The sequence below is a fragment of the Drosophila teissieri genome, chromosome X (assembly GCF_016746235.2).
Source record: "Drosophila teissieri strain GT53w chromosome X, Prin_Dtei_1.1, whole genome shotgun sequence".
In the NCBI taxonomy this organism is placed as follows: Eukaryota; Metazoa; Arthropoda; class Insecta; order Diptera; family Drosophilidae; genus Drosophila; species Drosophila teissieri.
In genome coordinates, this window is record NC_053034.1 from 19,260,170 (window position 1) to 19,275,431 (window position 15,262).

The window sequence follows — 15,262 nt, forward strand, 5'->3', positions numbered from 1 at the left end:
GATACGCCCTATTTCGCAGTCGGTCGGACAGGTGTAGGTGTACAGGCATAGGTGAAACCATGCCCCGAACGGCGCAGGAATGCGGAGCCCTTTTGTGCCAGTGAAGAGCAAACAACCCGAAACAACGCCACAAAAAGGATAATCTGCCAGCCTGCTTGAAAGAAGAACACGAACAAGAGCAACAAAGGCAACAAGGACAAGACCAAGACCAAGACCAAGAGCAAGAACATCGAGAACACCAACCAGATCGCAGTTGCGTTGAGAAGGGTCCGCCAAAAATTAGTCCGCCGGAATGAGGGTGGCGGCGGACATGGTCTACGACTACGGCAGCGAGGACTCCATGAGCACCACCCACCTGGACTGGCCCTTCCTCATCAAGGTTCGTATCTGCAGCCCCCGCCCACCGCCCACCGCCCATCGACCCCTTCCCCAAACCCTCGACATATTTGCACGCTTTTTAGGTTAAGTCGAGACAATATGCAAAGTGTCGAGTATAATGTGTATAAGTGGGGTTTGTGTGTCAACAGCTTTGTCACTGCGAGGACGAGAATCTATGTACATGTGCATGTAGCTTCATGTGCGTCCCTGTCAGGCTCCCGAAGGCTTTATTCCACCTTGTAATCGGATCTGGAGGGGGAAAACTCCTCCAGCTGTAAACAATCTGTAGTCCTTTTAAATATACACATCCATGTGTACATCCTTTCGCATTTACCACCATTGTTTCCCTTATTATCCTAAAGGTATATTCTTTATTTCCCGTATTTTTACTCTCTCTTAAATATGATATAGAAATTATATACCATTTTATTTTACAAAGTTACATTGGGTTTTTAAAGAGAGTTCCTTTTGCTTTGTGACAAGCACTTCAAGGATTGAACATCCTTCAGTAAATTCTATATTGATATTTCGCAGTGATGCATATTTCTTATAACGCACCTCTGGAATATCACAGAGTTTATATATTTGGGCTCAGAGTTTTAAGTTAATCTAGATTTAAAAGAAGTATCACGTCTTTCTATGTGAGATATGTGGCTATGCCTGCCAGCATTAAGTGCGGTGGCTAAGTGGCTGTAAATTGGCCAATTTAGAGCCACCTAAAGTGGGTTAAAGTGAGTCACTTCTCTGGCCAGTGACCAGAAGTGAGCTGAGTGGTGCTAGGCGAGTGGCGTCAGCACGCGGCCCTTGATAAGTGTGTCGTGTCCTTGGTCGCATTACGTTGACACGCCCCCGATAACCAGTGACCTCCTCCCGCAGGGCATCCTGGAGGGTCAGACGTGCACGCCCACTGCGCCGGAGCCGCTGGCCGCCATCCTGTGGGCCATCTTCGCCGTGTTCGGCATCGTGTACGCGCTGCTCGGCTACCGATGCCTGCGCGCCGTGGGCTTCCTCAGTGGGCTGCTGGTGGGTGCCAACGGCATCTTCATCTTGCAGGACTTCCAGATCACGTTTCTGGGAAAGCCGGCGGACTCGGCGCTGGCCATCGTGGCGGGGCTGCTGGGCGCGGTGCTCGGCTCCACCTATCCGGTGGCCTCTGTCCTAATTAGCGCCTTTGCCGGCGCCCTGCTCTCCGGCGCCGCCATGGCCGTCTGTGTGGCCACCTTTCCGGACAACGAGTTCGGGGTAAGTAGCGCTTCGAGTTGAGTTTGCATCAAATGTGTATATCGACTTACCCCTCCTGCAGTACCGCGAGATCTATGTGGCCGTGGTGGGTGGAGCCGTCATCTGCTCCGTGCTGACCTTGTGCTGCGTGAAGTACGTGACCATTCTCACGTCCAGCATTGTGGGCACGGCCATGATCCTCAGCGCCATCGACTTCTTCATGCACGGCCTGGAGACCATCAATTGGGTGAGTGTCATCACTCCAGTCTACTCCACATGTGTGACAAGAAGTAGTTGATCTTTGATGGAAATAATATATTCTCTACAGATAATCGGCATGCGGCCACATCCCTCGCCGCCACCTTGCTACGGTGGCCTCCTGATCGCCGCCTGGCCGGTGACCATCGTCCTCAGCATAATGGTGCAGTGCTTCATCACCGCCTGGCGCGTGGATCACCGCAAGCGGGTGTACATGCGGCACCACAACCAGCCCGGCCACGCCCACGGCGGCCACCTGCCGCACAGCCAGCAGCAGGCGGGACCCAACCACGCCCTCGCCCCCGTCCGGCGATCCCAGTCCCGCACCCGGGAGACGCGCGAGGAGGCCAGGCAGCGCAAGTTCCGGTATCTGTACCAGGTGCGCACGGCCCGTGGTGACATCATTTCGCAGGTGAGTGGATAGCTCCAGACATGCTCTTTTCTAAGTACGAAAACTCGGCGAAAAGTGTCCAAAAGTATCCCCTCGGATGAGGGCTTTGCATAAATGTGAGTAGGCATTGATCCTGTGGCAATCTCTCGTTCCAGAACTTCGTGTCCGCACTGCAGAAGCGCATCCAGCTGAGCGGCACGGAGACGCCGTCCGAGAGGTCGATCAAGAGCAGCTCGAACGAGCGGAACACGTTCCGGAGCGACCGCACGCACTTCACCACCATCCACGATCCGGACTCGGAGCTGTGCGACAAGATCGAGATCGTCCGTGACATTGGATAACAAACAAGCAATAGCTACATGTAACTATACCCGTAGGGGGGCTACGGGCTGCGGTACTTGGATGGGCGCGGATGTGGCCATGGTCGGGGGACATAACTGGATAGTTTGACGGGAGCGGGGACTCTAGGGAGTCGCGCGGCGGAGGACTCACACAAGTACGGTTGCATGTAGACTTTGTAGATGAGGCACCAAGTGCCGGACACACCACACACGGAAACGGAAATTGATGCACAGAGTGGAGGATCATTGGAAGCTTTAAATATCAGAGGATATACGGATCAGGAGCTGGTTTCGCATGGGAGCCCTGGAGTCCATGAGCCTAGGAGCTTTGGAGCTTGGACTCACCAGAGATCAGCAGGACGAGATGGCCTAGACTAAGATTAATTGCATCGTGCACAGCTAGAGTATAAGATGATGGACAGTACGGAGCTGGCAGGAAGCTTTTGTTCTCTTCACTTAATCGAATGTTACTACAGATAGAAATACCTACTACTCGTCCGTACGTGATGAATGATGATTGATCAATGATTATGGTGGATCATGGGCACAGCGGATTCCTGCAACTACACTATACCCAACCAGCCCAGTACTAGTAGCTTCTCCCACTTCGTATATAGCCAGGCAATTGCAATTACTAATCGGTTCATATCTGTGTTATAACTATACGATTATAATGGGATGCAGCCAGCTGCAGGGGCCTCACGCGCAGAGCGTTGGCGTTTTGTTCCATTTCAACTATCTAGCAACATATACCTAAGCATTACGTTGTAAACTCCGTACACTCGATCGCACACGGCAGTTTACCAGTTACCAGTTACCAGTTACCAGGCAGTTTCCCAGAGGCTCAAGGCAGGCAAACATACAATACAATACAATACCTATTAAGTACAATAAGAACGGGGGGCAGAATGGGAAATGTGCAGGACCTGTGCTCGGTTTGGTACGTCTGTCCAGTCCGGACAGAAGCATTCGAGTTATGAAGCTGTACAGTTGGAGCCATAGCCATCTAGATGTAGACTAGACCTAGCGTAAGCCACTTAGCCAGTTAGCCAGATGAGCCACAACTAAGCCACTTAATTGTCGATACCAGTAACTCACAATCGCTGCAAGGGGCGCACTTGGATGGGCGCGACCAGGTCGGAATCAAGCACTCCGCTCGATCAGCCGTCTTAGCATTATCCTTAAGATTAGCGTTCGAAATATATATCTATATATTATATATATACTAACTATAAGACATAGATCCATGCAAACAGCGGTACAAACTTGAGAAATTCACGCTATAAATGCTAGCCGAGACATATGTACCATTTTAAGTGATATACAGCATTTTAAACTGTCTGGTTATGGGGCTTAACCGGGGTATTAGCGAGAAATCGCGTTAGATCCGTAAATTCGTGAATCTTGCTTTAGGACGTCTTGCGGTCTTCCAACTGTTTTTGTTTCCAATCAATTTGTACTTCATTTCATAGTACGGGCGTGGTTTTCATTCCGCAATACGGGTTAAGCCCATTAACTGGACACCTACAAGATATTTAGATAAAGTACGTTTAGGGGAAGAACAGGGAGAGTTCTCCAAGCCTCGAAGGATTGGACATTGCCAGGCAGGAACTTCCATATCGAATCGGTTGGTTTCCAAATCGCAAGCACCTACATATACAACTCAAGTTTCCTGTTAAGTTGATTAGCAATTAGTTTCTAGGAATTGCTGCCGTCCGCAATTGTTGATTTATTATTATCCAAAAAGAACTCTAAAGACGATACTAATATTTGCGAATTTGGTTCTCTAACTCAAGTGGTTATACAGCATGTTGTGTTTCCTATTAGTTGCTCACTCTATCCTCCCGTGGTTTGAATGTTCAACAGCAATGTCTAATCGAAAGATAATACCATCTGATGTATTGTGCATTTAATTTTGGCAAATTGTAGACGTTTTGTAAGCAAGGGGTTCGACAAACTCAATCCAGTTTAATGAAAAAGGATAATAACTGCAAACTAAAGTAGCGAAAACCATAAAAGAGTTGCACATATGTATACACTAATGAAATCCAATTAAAAACTAATATAACAAAAAGGCCAAAAGCGATTAAAATCATAATCAGAAAGAATCCGAAAGATTTACGAATGTAATCAAGTTTTGAGACGGGCTGCCAAAAGAAAACATCTTGTAACGAGCAAAGAGAAAAGTAATACCAAATAAACGATGCAGGCCACACATGCGTTTTTCTTCTACTCGTAGTTATACAACCTCATCACAGTTGAGTCGAAAATCTCGATTCAATGACTTACATTTTTGAGTTTGTTGTGGGACCAAATGACGAAACACTAGCGTCTTCGTGTCTAATAGTTTATTAATAATAACACATCGGAATACAGTGGCGTGGATCTGTGGCGTGCATCGCATGCCAATTCGGCCAGCAACGGCAGGATCAAGAAGAAACAAACAATCGGTTCAGAATTCAAATAATTGAACATTTGTGTATTTGTTGTATTTGCCGATGATGGTCTGCATTCATCGCTGATGAATTGAGCACAAACACGAACTACGCTCTGTTGCAATTGCCGGATTCTGGTTGCCACGCTCCTCTACGTCCGTCCGCCCATCGATCGTGTCCTCTGTGTGTTTGGGTGCTAGGTTGCTGGTGCATCTTAGATGCGGCCGGGGAATGTGCCGCTCTCGCGCTGGTCGTCCCACTTCTCCACCCAGGCGTTGGGGCACATCGACTTGTAGACCTTCTGGAAGTAGTTGCAGGGCGCGAAGTCCTCGCCGCGCTTCTTCTGGCAGCGGTGGAAGTCGATGTACGACTGGTAGCAGTAGCGGGTCACGTTCTGGTTAGGGAACCGTGGGTCGAAGGGGGCGGTCTCCAGCTTGTAGGCGGACATGTTGCTGCTGTCTGACGATTTGTCGCTGCTTTTGTTTTTGGACATGAAAAATTGCATATAGACTTTAGTTGGGAAAGGAAAATAAAAACAAAACGGAACGGAACGACAGGAAAGGAAACCGAAGGGAGGGCATAAATCATCGATCGAAAGGCAACCAAATCGTAATCCAAGGCGGCAACCGGGACAGAGTCACGTTGTCCAAATGAAAAAGAAAGAGATGAACGCAATGGGGTGACGGGATGGGAGATACACAACCGAATGGGAACCGAAATTAAACGTAAATACAATTTCAGTGCATAAACGGGGAGGAAGAGATAGATATATAAATCACAAAGGTTAGTTCTTCAGTTTGCGGTTGCTTAATGAGCGGTATATATCATATTATATAGAGAGATACACTCGTATGGTTCTGCTAAACTTATCGCTTACTATCTAGACTATGATTATCGTATTATGTGTATGTCGAGGCTGTGGCTAGTCCCTCGATTCGTGTGAAAAAAATACAAATTACACTGCTCGCGCTTGCAGCTCGAAAGCCCTCCACTATAACTATAAGCTACGCATCTGTGCTCGCTTGTTTTCGTGTACAGATCTTTCAAAAAGGCTGGGGGGATCTCAATGTGTGTCTCGGGAGTGCGGAACAGGGGTATTGGTCGAATCGAAATCGAATCTGCGGCTGGGGAGTTTACGTTGCCCGCTCTATCTGCGTTCAAGTTCATGTTTCTATGAAAAGCGGGACTGTATCGGCGACTACTTGACCAGCGGCCGCTTGCCGTTGTCTGTATCGCAGGCGTTGCTCTTGTACTTGTTGACCTCGGCCAGGTACAACGACCAGAAGTCTTTGGGGTCCACGTCGCTCTCATTGGGCGTCTTCACCTTGGCCACAACGCCAGTCTTTAGGACCTTTCCGCCGCGACGTCGTCCCACGATGGGTGGAGGCGGTGCCAGCTTGCCGGCCGCCGCGGCGGCGATGTACGGTGCCGCAGCACTGCTGGCAGCTCCCACTGCAATGGCCGGCAGCGAAGGCACTGCGGAGGCTTCCGGCGAGACCAACTGCTGCTGCATGAGCTCTTCCACCGCTGGCTGCACCAACTGGCTGCTCGCGTGCTGCTTCTGGCCCTCCTGCATCTTCTTAAACAGCTCCATAAACGAGCCGTCGTTGGCAAAGACAGGATGCGAAGGTGGCTCCGGCTTTGGCGGCGGGTACACTTTGCCCTCCCTGGCCAGTGCTTCGCGCAGCTTCTGCTCCATCTCGCGGTGGATGCGCTCCTTGTCAAAGGGCTCGTCGGTGTCCAGGTTGTAGTAGGCGCCCACCGCGGAGGCAGCACTGCTCTTGCCAGCCAACTGGACTTGATCTGTGGCGGCGGCAGCTGCAGAGGCTGCTTTCTGTACGGCGCTTAGCTCCGATTTACTAGATGACGATGCATGGTGGCCTCTTCGTTGACTGTTGCTGGATCCAGGGCCAGAAGAGGACGGAGATTCCGAGCGGCGGTAGTGGTTGGAGCGCCTTGAGTGGTCCCTCTCGCGATCACGTTCGCGATCCCTAGAGCGATCTCTAGACCGATCTTTGGAGCGATCCCTGGAACGATCTCTGGAGCGATCCCTGGAGTCGCGGTCTCTATGGTAACGGGATGACTGTCGCTCCGGGCGGCGTCGACGCTGGCCAGAGCGTTCGACGGAGCGGCTGCGACTGCGGGAACGCGAACGACTGCGACTGTAGCGACTGCGCTCTCGTCTGGAGGATCCGGAACCGGAGCCACGCTCGTAGTAGCCGCGCTGATGGCCGCGTCCGGCGCGCCGCTGATGGCCGTCCTCCTGATCCTGCTGATAGTAGGGCAGGCGGGCCGCCGACATGTCGGGTGTGGATGTAGTGATGATCTGCAAATCGAAACTGTGCCGCGTTAAATCGAGCAATTGACAGAGGCGCGTTTACGAAATACCTATACACAATATCTGTATACTTTGTAATCAGTTAGCTTTTTGTTCTTTTTTGGATCTGCGGTTCGGTTCGATTCTGTTCCGTTCTGTTCGGTTTGGCGCTTGTCAGAATCGTGAATGGAGAATCAAGAATCAAGAATCGATAATCGAGAATCTAGCATTATTTTCTTGAGCTGTCTTGACTTGGCTGGCGCTGGCTCCTTAACCGGGCCGAATCAGAATCAGGGTGACTTGGGTGACATTAGGTACGGATTCGGGAGCCGGAACTCCAACCAAGTGGACGGGCGACAAGTAATGCTCGCGGAACAGGCTCTGTTCATTGCGCAGACGCGACTCTTATGCAATTTGGATACTTAGACATTGACTTGGTATTTGACTGGTATTTGTACTTTTGCCTGTAATTGTACTTGGATTTGGATGCATTGATTTGATTTGGACTCGATTTGATTTGATTTGATTGGATTTGGTACTTGGCTGGCAGATTTCTGTTTGATAAAATGAGAAATGGTAATTTACTTGTTTGCGATGTCCGCTGCGGTGGAAGTGGAAGGTGATGATGCTCCAACGTTGCGGCTATGTTACGTTATCATCCGTGGATGTTGTTCTTGCTGCTTGCCGTTGCTGTTGTTGTTTTGGCTTTGGATGCGGAGGAGTCCTTCCGTTTGTCGGGCTACGTGCGAATCAGTGCGATTCAGCTTGTTTGCCTGTTTTTTGTGGCGATTTGTGCTTAACTCTTGACTGATTGCGACTCTGAAACGTATCGGATTTTCGGATTCGCCTGCATGGAAAAATGACTTGAACGCATGAATACAAAACGTTACTCTAACCAGGACGCGCTGTGCAAGGGGTTTGATTTGATTTGAGTTGTCTTTCTGGCTACCAAATAGTGGCTACAATTAAGGGACTGTTTCTGTTCGCTTTTCGTTGCACCCCCTCTGTGACGAGCGGTGACTTATGTAACCCTGGGGATCCGTACCCCCATTCAGATACGGATCCATTTGGGGACCAACTTACGGATGAGGATGCAGACCTTGCCCGCCCCCTCACAACTCACCCCGCCAGAAATGACTACCCCGAGTGCACCAGCGAGTTATGTAACTTGTACTTTTTTCTTTCTTCTTTTCCTGCTGCCCGAGGAATTCGCCAGCGGAAGTGTGTTAGTGCGCTAGTGTATGTGTGTGTGCGAGTGATGCGAGTTGGAGTGGCGAAGTGGCGCAGTGGCGCCTCGCGACCAAGTTAATTATTGCTTTGGATGGCATCGACGGGTGCCTTGGCTTACGGTCTGGTGTACTTGATAAGGTGCCAAACGAAAAACATACCTTTGTTGTTACGAGAGTACGACGAAAAATTTTCAACTGCCGAGAATCTCACGAGCCTGGCGATAGGAATAGCGATGGGCTGGCACGAAAATATCGAGAGCTGTCACAGTGACAGCTAGAGCCGGGCTGCCAGATCGCTCAGGCCAGTGTTGCCTAGCGTTCGATTCGGAGTGTAGTCGCGAGTCCGAAACTGTGACACGCGCAGGCAAATGGAAAACACAAGTCGCCTCCTCCGCCGTTGATGATGGGAAGCAATCCTCCCGAGCACGGGACCAAGCCGAGATCCACCAGACACCACAGACAACAGAACCACCGAGTGGTGCGCAAGCAACCGCCGCGTCCCGCAGTCAGCGACCGCCACAACATCTACATCACCAGCAAGACAGACTTTAAGGCAAGTAGAACTCACTCTAAGGGCTCGCCCAAGTGCTAAGCAATCGAGTCCGTCTCCTTCACAGGCCCAGCAGCGCCGCTGCGAAGAGCTGCTCAACTCCGGCGCCCGCGAGATCTTTCTGCATTGCATGGGATTCTCCGTCACCCGCGGCCTTAATCTCGCCTTGCGCCTCGTTCAGAATTCTGAGGGCGCCCTCAGCTACGCGATCAACACCTCCACCATTCATCTGGTGGACGAACTGCACCCGCTGTGCGATGCCGAGGACGTAACCTTCCGCCAGCGCAACAACTCGGCCCTGCATATCAAGATCTTCAATCGCAGTCTCTTCGACATCGTTGTGCCGCAACCGTCGCAGTCCCAGACGCAAGCCCAATCCCTGGGCCAGTTCCGAGGCAAGGCGAAGGCCAGGCAGTAGCATGTTCAAGCTCTCGGAGCTGGTGCGCTGGCTGGGGCTCACCGAGTTCGAGATCCTGGTCAACCTGTGCGGCCTGCTGGTGTTCACCATCACGCTGGCTGTCAAGCTCCATCTGCAGGCCAGGGCCGGACCCGGCGGCATCCTTCCGGAGCCCATGGGCGACTGGTTCACCGTCTTCAGCCCCCTGTTCTTCATCGACATATGCAACGCGTACTTCTGCGTCATCGTAGGCATCCGCATGTACCTGGACTCCAACAACAAGCGCAAAGCCCTGCACCGCTTCATGTGGAGCACGTATTTCCTGGTGCTCATCGCCATCTTCAAGTACCTGCTCTGTCTGAAGCTCTCCAGCAAGACGGGCCTCGAGTACTCGGAGGTCTTCTCGCCGATCTTCGTCCTACTGCAGCTCGTTGCTGTGCGCGCCTGCCAGTTGCCCAACTCCATCTGAACCATAGATGTAGTATAGCCCTAGTTCGATATGATACATACAAATATTCTGATCTGATACGCTGGTGGAAGCCGTTTAATCATTGGGAGTTGCATGGATTAGTATTTATCTGTATACGCAATGTGGTACAATAATATTTAAGCCGTACGGACTTTATGTTTCTGATATAGCATATCCAATATATAAATATTGTGTCTGATCTGATTTGGTATAAGAGACATGTTTTTGTGCCTTTTAATCAATGGCTAATAATCTAAACTATCATTTCATGCAAATTTCATAAATTGTTTGATGAAAAAATTCGAAAAACTATTTATTAAGCTGTTTTGAATTTATTTCAAGCTGTTGTTATTGTCAAAACGAAATTTTTTGTAAATTATAAATAACATTTTAAGCTTATCATTTTTATTCAATGTGGATCTGATATTTGTAAAACCAAATATCATGTGCATTAAAATTATTAAATATTTAATTTTGTCTGATTAGCAATTAATTTAATTACTTCTTTATTCCCAATTAAATCTTTTATTTTTACTCGAATTTTTGGAGGCCAGTTTTTCTTTACTCCGAATGCCAGTGTTGGGCAACGCCGGCGGTGGGCCTGCGATCAGGTGGCAGCCCCAAGGGAAACTGATTGCTCAGCTCCGCCCGAAACGAAACGAAACAATAACACAAACTGTTCATTTAGTTCGGAATTCTCGGAATCCAGCAGCACTATGTCCACACTGAACCGCCCCAAATCCCCGCACACGCCCACCGCCATTAAAAAAGGCGAGAAGGAGGACAGTTTTTGGGACAAGTTCAGCACTTTGGGTCGCAAACGCGGCACCCGCGAAGGTGAGTGGACCAATTGGAGCGCTCCAGATGGCTCTTCTTTGCCAGGAATTGATGGGCATACCAGAGTATTCCATTCTTGGAGCCCTGAACCTCTGAAAAGTGACCTAATATGGCCCAGTCGATCCTCCCCCTGCGCACAGGAAGCTCTTCTGGGAACAGATGTGCGGATGCGCTGATTAATCAGAACATTGCGTCACTGTTGACCAACACACGCAAACGGAGCTGACAAGCGAGAGTGTGCGTGTGTGTGCTTGTGTTATGGCCTTGTGTCGTCACCGTTATTGTTTACCTTGTTGATTGTTTCCTAAAATACCCTAAATACGCCCCCGCTTCCTCCATTTGCAGTGAAGAAGGTCCAGGAGGAGGGCAAGTACGCCATCGACTCACCCGGATCGCCCAGCCAGTATGACATCCCGCCGGAGGACTATGCCCTGCGTAAGTGCATTTGCTTATACCCATCGATTTCCCACAACTCATCCCATTTAATCCCTCAGGCGAGCACGAACAGCGCGCCGTCATCGATCCGCAGTCCATCAGCGATCCCGTGGTGATAAAGCTGCAGCGCATCCTCGTCGACTGGATCAACGACGAGCTGGCCGAGCAGCGCATTATTGTTCAGCACCTGGAAGAGGACATGTACGACGGCCAGGTGCTCCACAAGCTGTGGGAGAAGCTCACCGGCAAGAAGCTGGACGTTCCGGAGGTCACCCAGTCGGAGCAGGGCCAGCACGAGAAGCTAAACATCGTCCTGAAGGCCGTCAACCATGTGAGTAGAAAACATTAAATTTATGTATGTGCATTTACCGGTCAGATAGATGTCCTGTGGACTTACACATATAATTAAAGCCATTTAGGAAGATTATTTCTATATTAAGATTAAAGTAAAATTCCCGACTTCAAGATATAATAAACTGTAACTTTACCCCCACAGACGCTTGGCTTTCATCAAAAGATTCCCAAGTGGTCGGTGGCCAGCGTGCACTCGAAGAACATCGTGGCCATACTGCATCTGCTAGTGGCTCTGGTGCGCCACTTCCGGGCGCCCGTTCGCCTGCCGGAGAACGTGTTCGTGACCGTCGTGATTGCGGAGAAGAATGCGGGCGTGCTGAATGCGCAGAAGTTCCAGGAGCAGATAACGTCCGAGTACGATGACCTGGGCATGCGCTGCGAAAAGGACGCCTTCGACACGCTGATCAACTGTGCGCCCGACAAGCTGGCCGTCGTAAAGAAGTCCTTGATCACATTCGTGAACAAGCACCTGGCCAAGCTGAACTTTGAGATCAGCGATCTGAACACGGACTTCCGCGACGGCGTCTACCTGTGCCTGCTGATGGGCCTGCTCGGCGGATTCTTTGTGCCGCTGCATGAGTTCCATTTGACGCCGCAGGATGTGGATCAGATGGTCAGCAACGTGGCCTTCGCCTTCGACCTGATGCAGGACGTGGGCTTGCCCAAGCCAAAGGCGCGACCGGAGGACATCGTGAACATGGACCTGAAGTCCACCCTGCGCGTCCTCTACAGCCTGTTCACCATGTTCAGAGACTATGCCTGAGTGGGAGTCGGATGAAGCGAGCCAGCAGGTCGCAGGAGCAACAATCGGCGCCAAGTTTACATTTTATATTAACTTTTTGATAGTGTTTACACGCTTAATTTATGTGCGTTCTCGCAACTGGTTGTAAGCGATGCAGCGGTTAAAGCTAACGATCCTAAATCTCAAAACCATAACTAAATGCTGCACAGCGTACAATCAGCCTACGGAATGTTTATATATATATATATATATTTATGAGTGTCGTACGTCTAACCACTGCGAACTGCTCCAGGTTCAGATTTCTCGGAGCAGGACGGAGCAGAGCTAACCCAAACCCAAACCCGGCCGCCAGTTGTTAACTTGTCTTACTCACGTGCCAGACGTTGTAGTTGTTACTAAGTGAATTTATTGTATTAATACACAATTAAAACACAATAACCGAGATTGTGCCTTCAGATCACACAGAACTTTTGCAAATTATGTCACAGATCAGATATCAAAGCTGTAAATGTAGAAGTTTACGGAAAAGTCTTCAAAAAAATTGTATTGTGTACGTTAAAAATTTGGATTAGAAAAATCAATAAATATTGCCATTAGCATATGTGTTATTCTATTTTAATCAGTTCCAAGGCGCAAAATTTTTCTGGGGCTGCAGCACTCACATACGCAAACTTCCATCCCATTCACATGTAAGTTGTTTCGAGCGTCTCGAATCGAAAGAGAACCCCAGTAATTTGCTGAACGCTTTGCTTTTTGAATTGTTGCGGTTGCGCGCGCAACTCGCAACGGTCTGTTATCGATCACAGCTGCGAGCAGGCTGCCAGATCGCTCCCCTTGTGGGAACAATTCTGTTTCGATTTCCGATTGCTGGCCAGTATAATTTGAAAAAGTTACTGAGCTGCCCGGACTTTTGTCCTTGGGCAGGTTCTGGCCAGGATTCTTAAGGCCAGAATTTAGTAGCTTCTGCTGAGTGCAACCGTTTAACCAACAATTAGAAGTGTCCTAAAGTAATGTTTCGTTTTGAAACAAGGTGGCAACCATGCGCATGCTTTTTATGATTTTCACAATAGCCGAGCGAAGTTTCAAGATTCTAGAACTGCCCACCACACCAACGCTCCTGCTGCGCCGCCAGTGCCACAACTACGGCTACGACTACATCAGCCCCACGCACATCGAACTCAGCAGGGAGGCAACTCGCCTGGTAATCCGCCGTCTACAGCGCACAGTGCTCCGCCTGATCCGTGACCCGGACTTCATCATGTCCGCCGAGGCGAATCCCGAGACGGATAAGGAGCATCAGGAGTTCCCATTCGCGGCGAACCGCAAGGCTGGCGCTAGCGCCGGCGCCGGCAAACAGGACTCCAACTGCCGCACTTGCAACGATTTCAAGTCCTGGTCCAAGCAGCAACGCCTCATCTCCAACGTGCAGAGCGCCAAGGTGATGTGACTCCGTTGGCCACCTTGCCTCCGCAACCAGCACATTAACACTCGCCTCTCTCCCTCTCTGCATATCCCTCTAGGTGAAGCACATGGCCGCCGCCGAGAAGCTGACCGTTAACGCCGCCGAAGATCCGCTGCCCCGCGACGACTGCCCGCTGGACAAGGTGCGGCTGGGAATCTCCACCTGGGGACTGCTCCACACCATGGCCGCCTTCTACTCGGACAACCCCACGGACACCGAGAAGCGCGACATGAAGACCTTCTTTGAGGTTCTGTCGCGCCTTTATCCCTGCGAGTTTTGCGCCAAGGACTTTCGCACCGAGTAAGTGCATCTTCAAACCATCTAAGCACGCTGACTCTTTAACTGGCCCTCTATTGTAGCTTGGACGTGAACCCCATCAATGTGAACTCCCAGAAAGAGCTGGCACTGTGGTTGTGCAAGTTCCACAACCGGGTCAACGACAAACTGGGCAAGCCGCTCTTCGATTGCACCAAAGTAAACGAGAGGTGGCGCGACGGCTGGCTGGACGGCTCCTGCGACTAGGCGCCGCAGCCACCTCTCGCCGATATGCCCCGTCTCCCGTCTCCCTTCCGTTGCCGGTTGCCATGTTGACCAGACTTTATCCCACATTTTGATCGGCTGGGCCACAACCACAACCACGGAACACGGGACTCCTGCTCGACGGTGCTCCGCCGCCACCCAAAAGTGTGCCCTGTTTCTGGCCAGAGCTCTCCAGTCGGAACCTGCGTCAGCGTGACATTAAATTGAGTTATGTTGTAATAGAGCGACACACCGAAGGTCCATTGTTAAATGATTTGCTGGCTATGAACTCTCTGAGAATACACACATTATGTTGAGGACCCCTTTTGTGCTTACTCACTGGCCCTGCAGATATCACAATCTCTAAAATGCCGTCTGGCTGTTATTAGATTAGAATTGTAACCCTTTTCTGTCGAATAATGGGTGTATGGAGGCCAATGCTTCTACTGCGATAAGCTGGGAGTAGAAACATCTAGACCGTTTACTACTTGCATGGAATTCGATAAGCGGGTTGGTTAAATCGAATTTAGCGGATTTGTGACTGACACAGATTCTCAGATTCATATATTTCTGCTATTTGTTCATTTAAAAATATTTAAATTTGAAAAATAGGAGATCATGTAAATTAATGGAATAATGAGCAATTTTTATAATCCTATTTACCTTTGCAATAAGCCATTGTATGCTTAATTTATGTAACATGATTTTTTGGACTAGCTCAGCCTTAGTAATCTAAATAAGTTTGGAAATTAAATTTGGGTAACCTTAAACATTTAATAACTCAAATATAGATGAACGATATTTTCGATAAGAAATTGAAGACGATACCTGGTTCGATATCTCTCATCCTGAGAAATAGCCAGATCTGGCCGAGAAATAGCTGCCACCGCAGCGCCGCTGCCCACACTTTACCGAGGAAGCCAACAC

The 15,262-nt window shown here is 49.8% G+C and overlaps 7 protein-coding genes across 11 annotated transcripts; 5 read left to right on the forward strand and 2 right to left on the reverse strand.

Annotated features, from left to right (window-relative positions):
* The first annotated feature begins 271 nt into the window (after positions 1-271).
* LOC122624282 (transmembrane protein 198) lies at positions 272-4,759 on the forward strand. Its single transcript, XM_043803777.1, has 5 exons — positions 272-379; positions 1,255-1,620; positions 1,682-1,846; positions 1,928-2,269; positions 2,404-4,759. The coding sequence occupies exons 1-5, from the start codon at positions 293-295 to the stop codon at positions 2,587-2,589; spliced, it is 1,146 nt and encodes a 381-aa protein (XP_043659712.1). The 5' UTR covers positions 272-292; the 3' UTR covers positions 2,590-4,759.
* A 163-nt stretch (positions 4,760-4,922) lies between these two features.
* On the reverse strand, positions 4,923-8,856 carry LOC122623919 (cytochrome c oxidase subunit 6B1). 2 transcript variants are annotated; one of them, XM_043803300.1, is made up of 2 exons: positions 8,730-8,856; positions 4,923-5,500 (listed from the first exon to the last, which is right to left on the reverse strand). In XM_043803300.1, the coding sequence occupies exon 2, from the start codon at positions 5,470-5,472 to the stop codon at positions 5,239-5,241; it is 234 nt and encodes a 77-aa protein (XP_043659235.1). In that variant the 5' UTR covers positions 5,473-5,500; positions 8,730-8,856; the 3' UTR covers positions 4,923-5,238. The 2 variants fall into 2 exon arrangements, with proteins under 2 accessions (XP_043659235.1, XP_043659236.1); XM_043803301.1 differs by having other exon boundaries at positions 4,923-5,497; positions 8,730-8,853.
* LOC122623916 (probable ATP-dependent RNA helicase DDX46) lies at positions 5,816-8,830 on the reverse strand. 4 transcript variants are annotated; one of them, XM_043803294.1, is made up of 3 exons: positions 8,730-8,830; positions 7,413-8,188; positions 5,816-7,350 (listed from the first exon to the last, which is right to left on the reverse strand). In XM_043803294.1, exon 3 carries the CDS (start codon positions 7,324-7,326, stop codon positions 6,223-6,225), a length of 1,104 nt encoding a protein of 367 aa, XP_043659229.1. In that variant the 5' UTR covers positions 7,327-7,350; positions 7,413-8,188; positions 8,730-8,830; the 3' UTR covers positions 5,816-6,222. The 4 variants fall into 4 exon arrangements, with proteins under 4 accessions (XP_043659229.1, XP_043659231.1, XP_043659230.1 ...); XM_043803296.1 differs by lacking the exon at positions 8,730-8,830 and adding an exon at positions 8,465-8,671; XM_043803295.1 differs by lacking the exon at positions 8,730-8,830 and having other exon boundaries at positions 7,927-8,065.
* A 17-nt stretch (positions 8,857-8,873) lies between the features above and the next one.
* Positions 8,874-9,538, forward strand: LOC122623917 (ribonuclease P protein subunit p20). Its single transcript, XM_043803298.1, has 2 exons — positions 8,874-9,123; positions 9,188-9,538. Exons 1-2 carry the CDS (start codon positions 8,971-8,973, stop codon positions 9,536-9,538), a joined length of 504 nt encoding a protein of 167 aa, XP_043659233.1. The 5' UTR covers positions 8,874-8,970.
* Position 9,539: 1 nt separating this feature from the next.
* LOC122623918 (transmembrane protein 203) lies at positions 9,540-10,298 on the forward strand. The gene has a single exon (XM_043803299.1). It carries the CDS (start codon positions 9,540-9,542, stop codon positions 9,984-9,986), a length of 447 nt encoding a protein of 148 aa, XP_043659234.1. The 3' UTR covers positions 9,987-10,298.
* Positions 10,299-10,587: 289 nt separating this feature from the next.
* Positions 10,588-12,955, forward strand: LOC122623294 (beta-parvin). Its single transcript, XM_043802362.1, has 4 exons — positions 10,588-10,823; positions 11,169-11,258; positions 11,318-11,589; positions 11,755-12,955. The coding sequence occupies exons 1-4, from the start codon at positions 10,703-10,705 to the stop codon at positions 12,373-12,375; spliced, it is 1,104 nt and encodes a 367-aa protein (XP_043658297.1). The 5' UTR covers positions 10,588-10,702; the 3' UTR covers positions 12,376-12,955.
* Positions 12,902-14,655, forward strand: LOC122623295 (FAD-linked sulfhydryl oxidase ALR). Its single transcript, XM_043802363.1, has 4 exons — positions 12,902-13,043; positions 13,385-13,792; positions 13,875-14,116; positions 14,176-14,655. Exons 2-4 carry the CDS (start codon positions 13,394-13,396, stop codon positions 14,336-14,338), a joined length of 804 nt encoding a protein of 267 aa, XP_043658298.1. The 5' UTR covers positions 12,902-13,043; positions 13,385-13,393; the 3' UTR covers positions 14,339-14,655.
* The last annotated feature ends 607 nt before the right edge of the window (positions 14,656-15,262 follow it).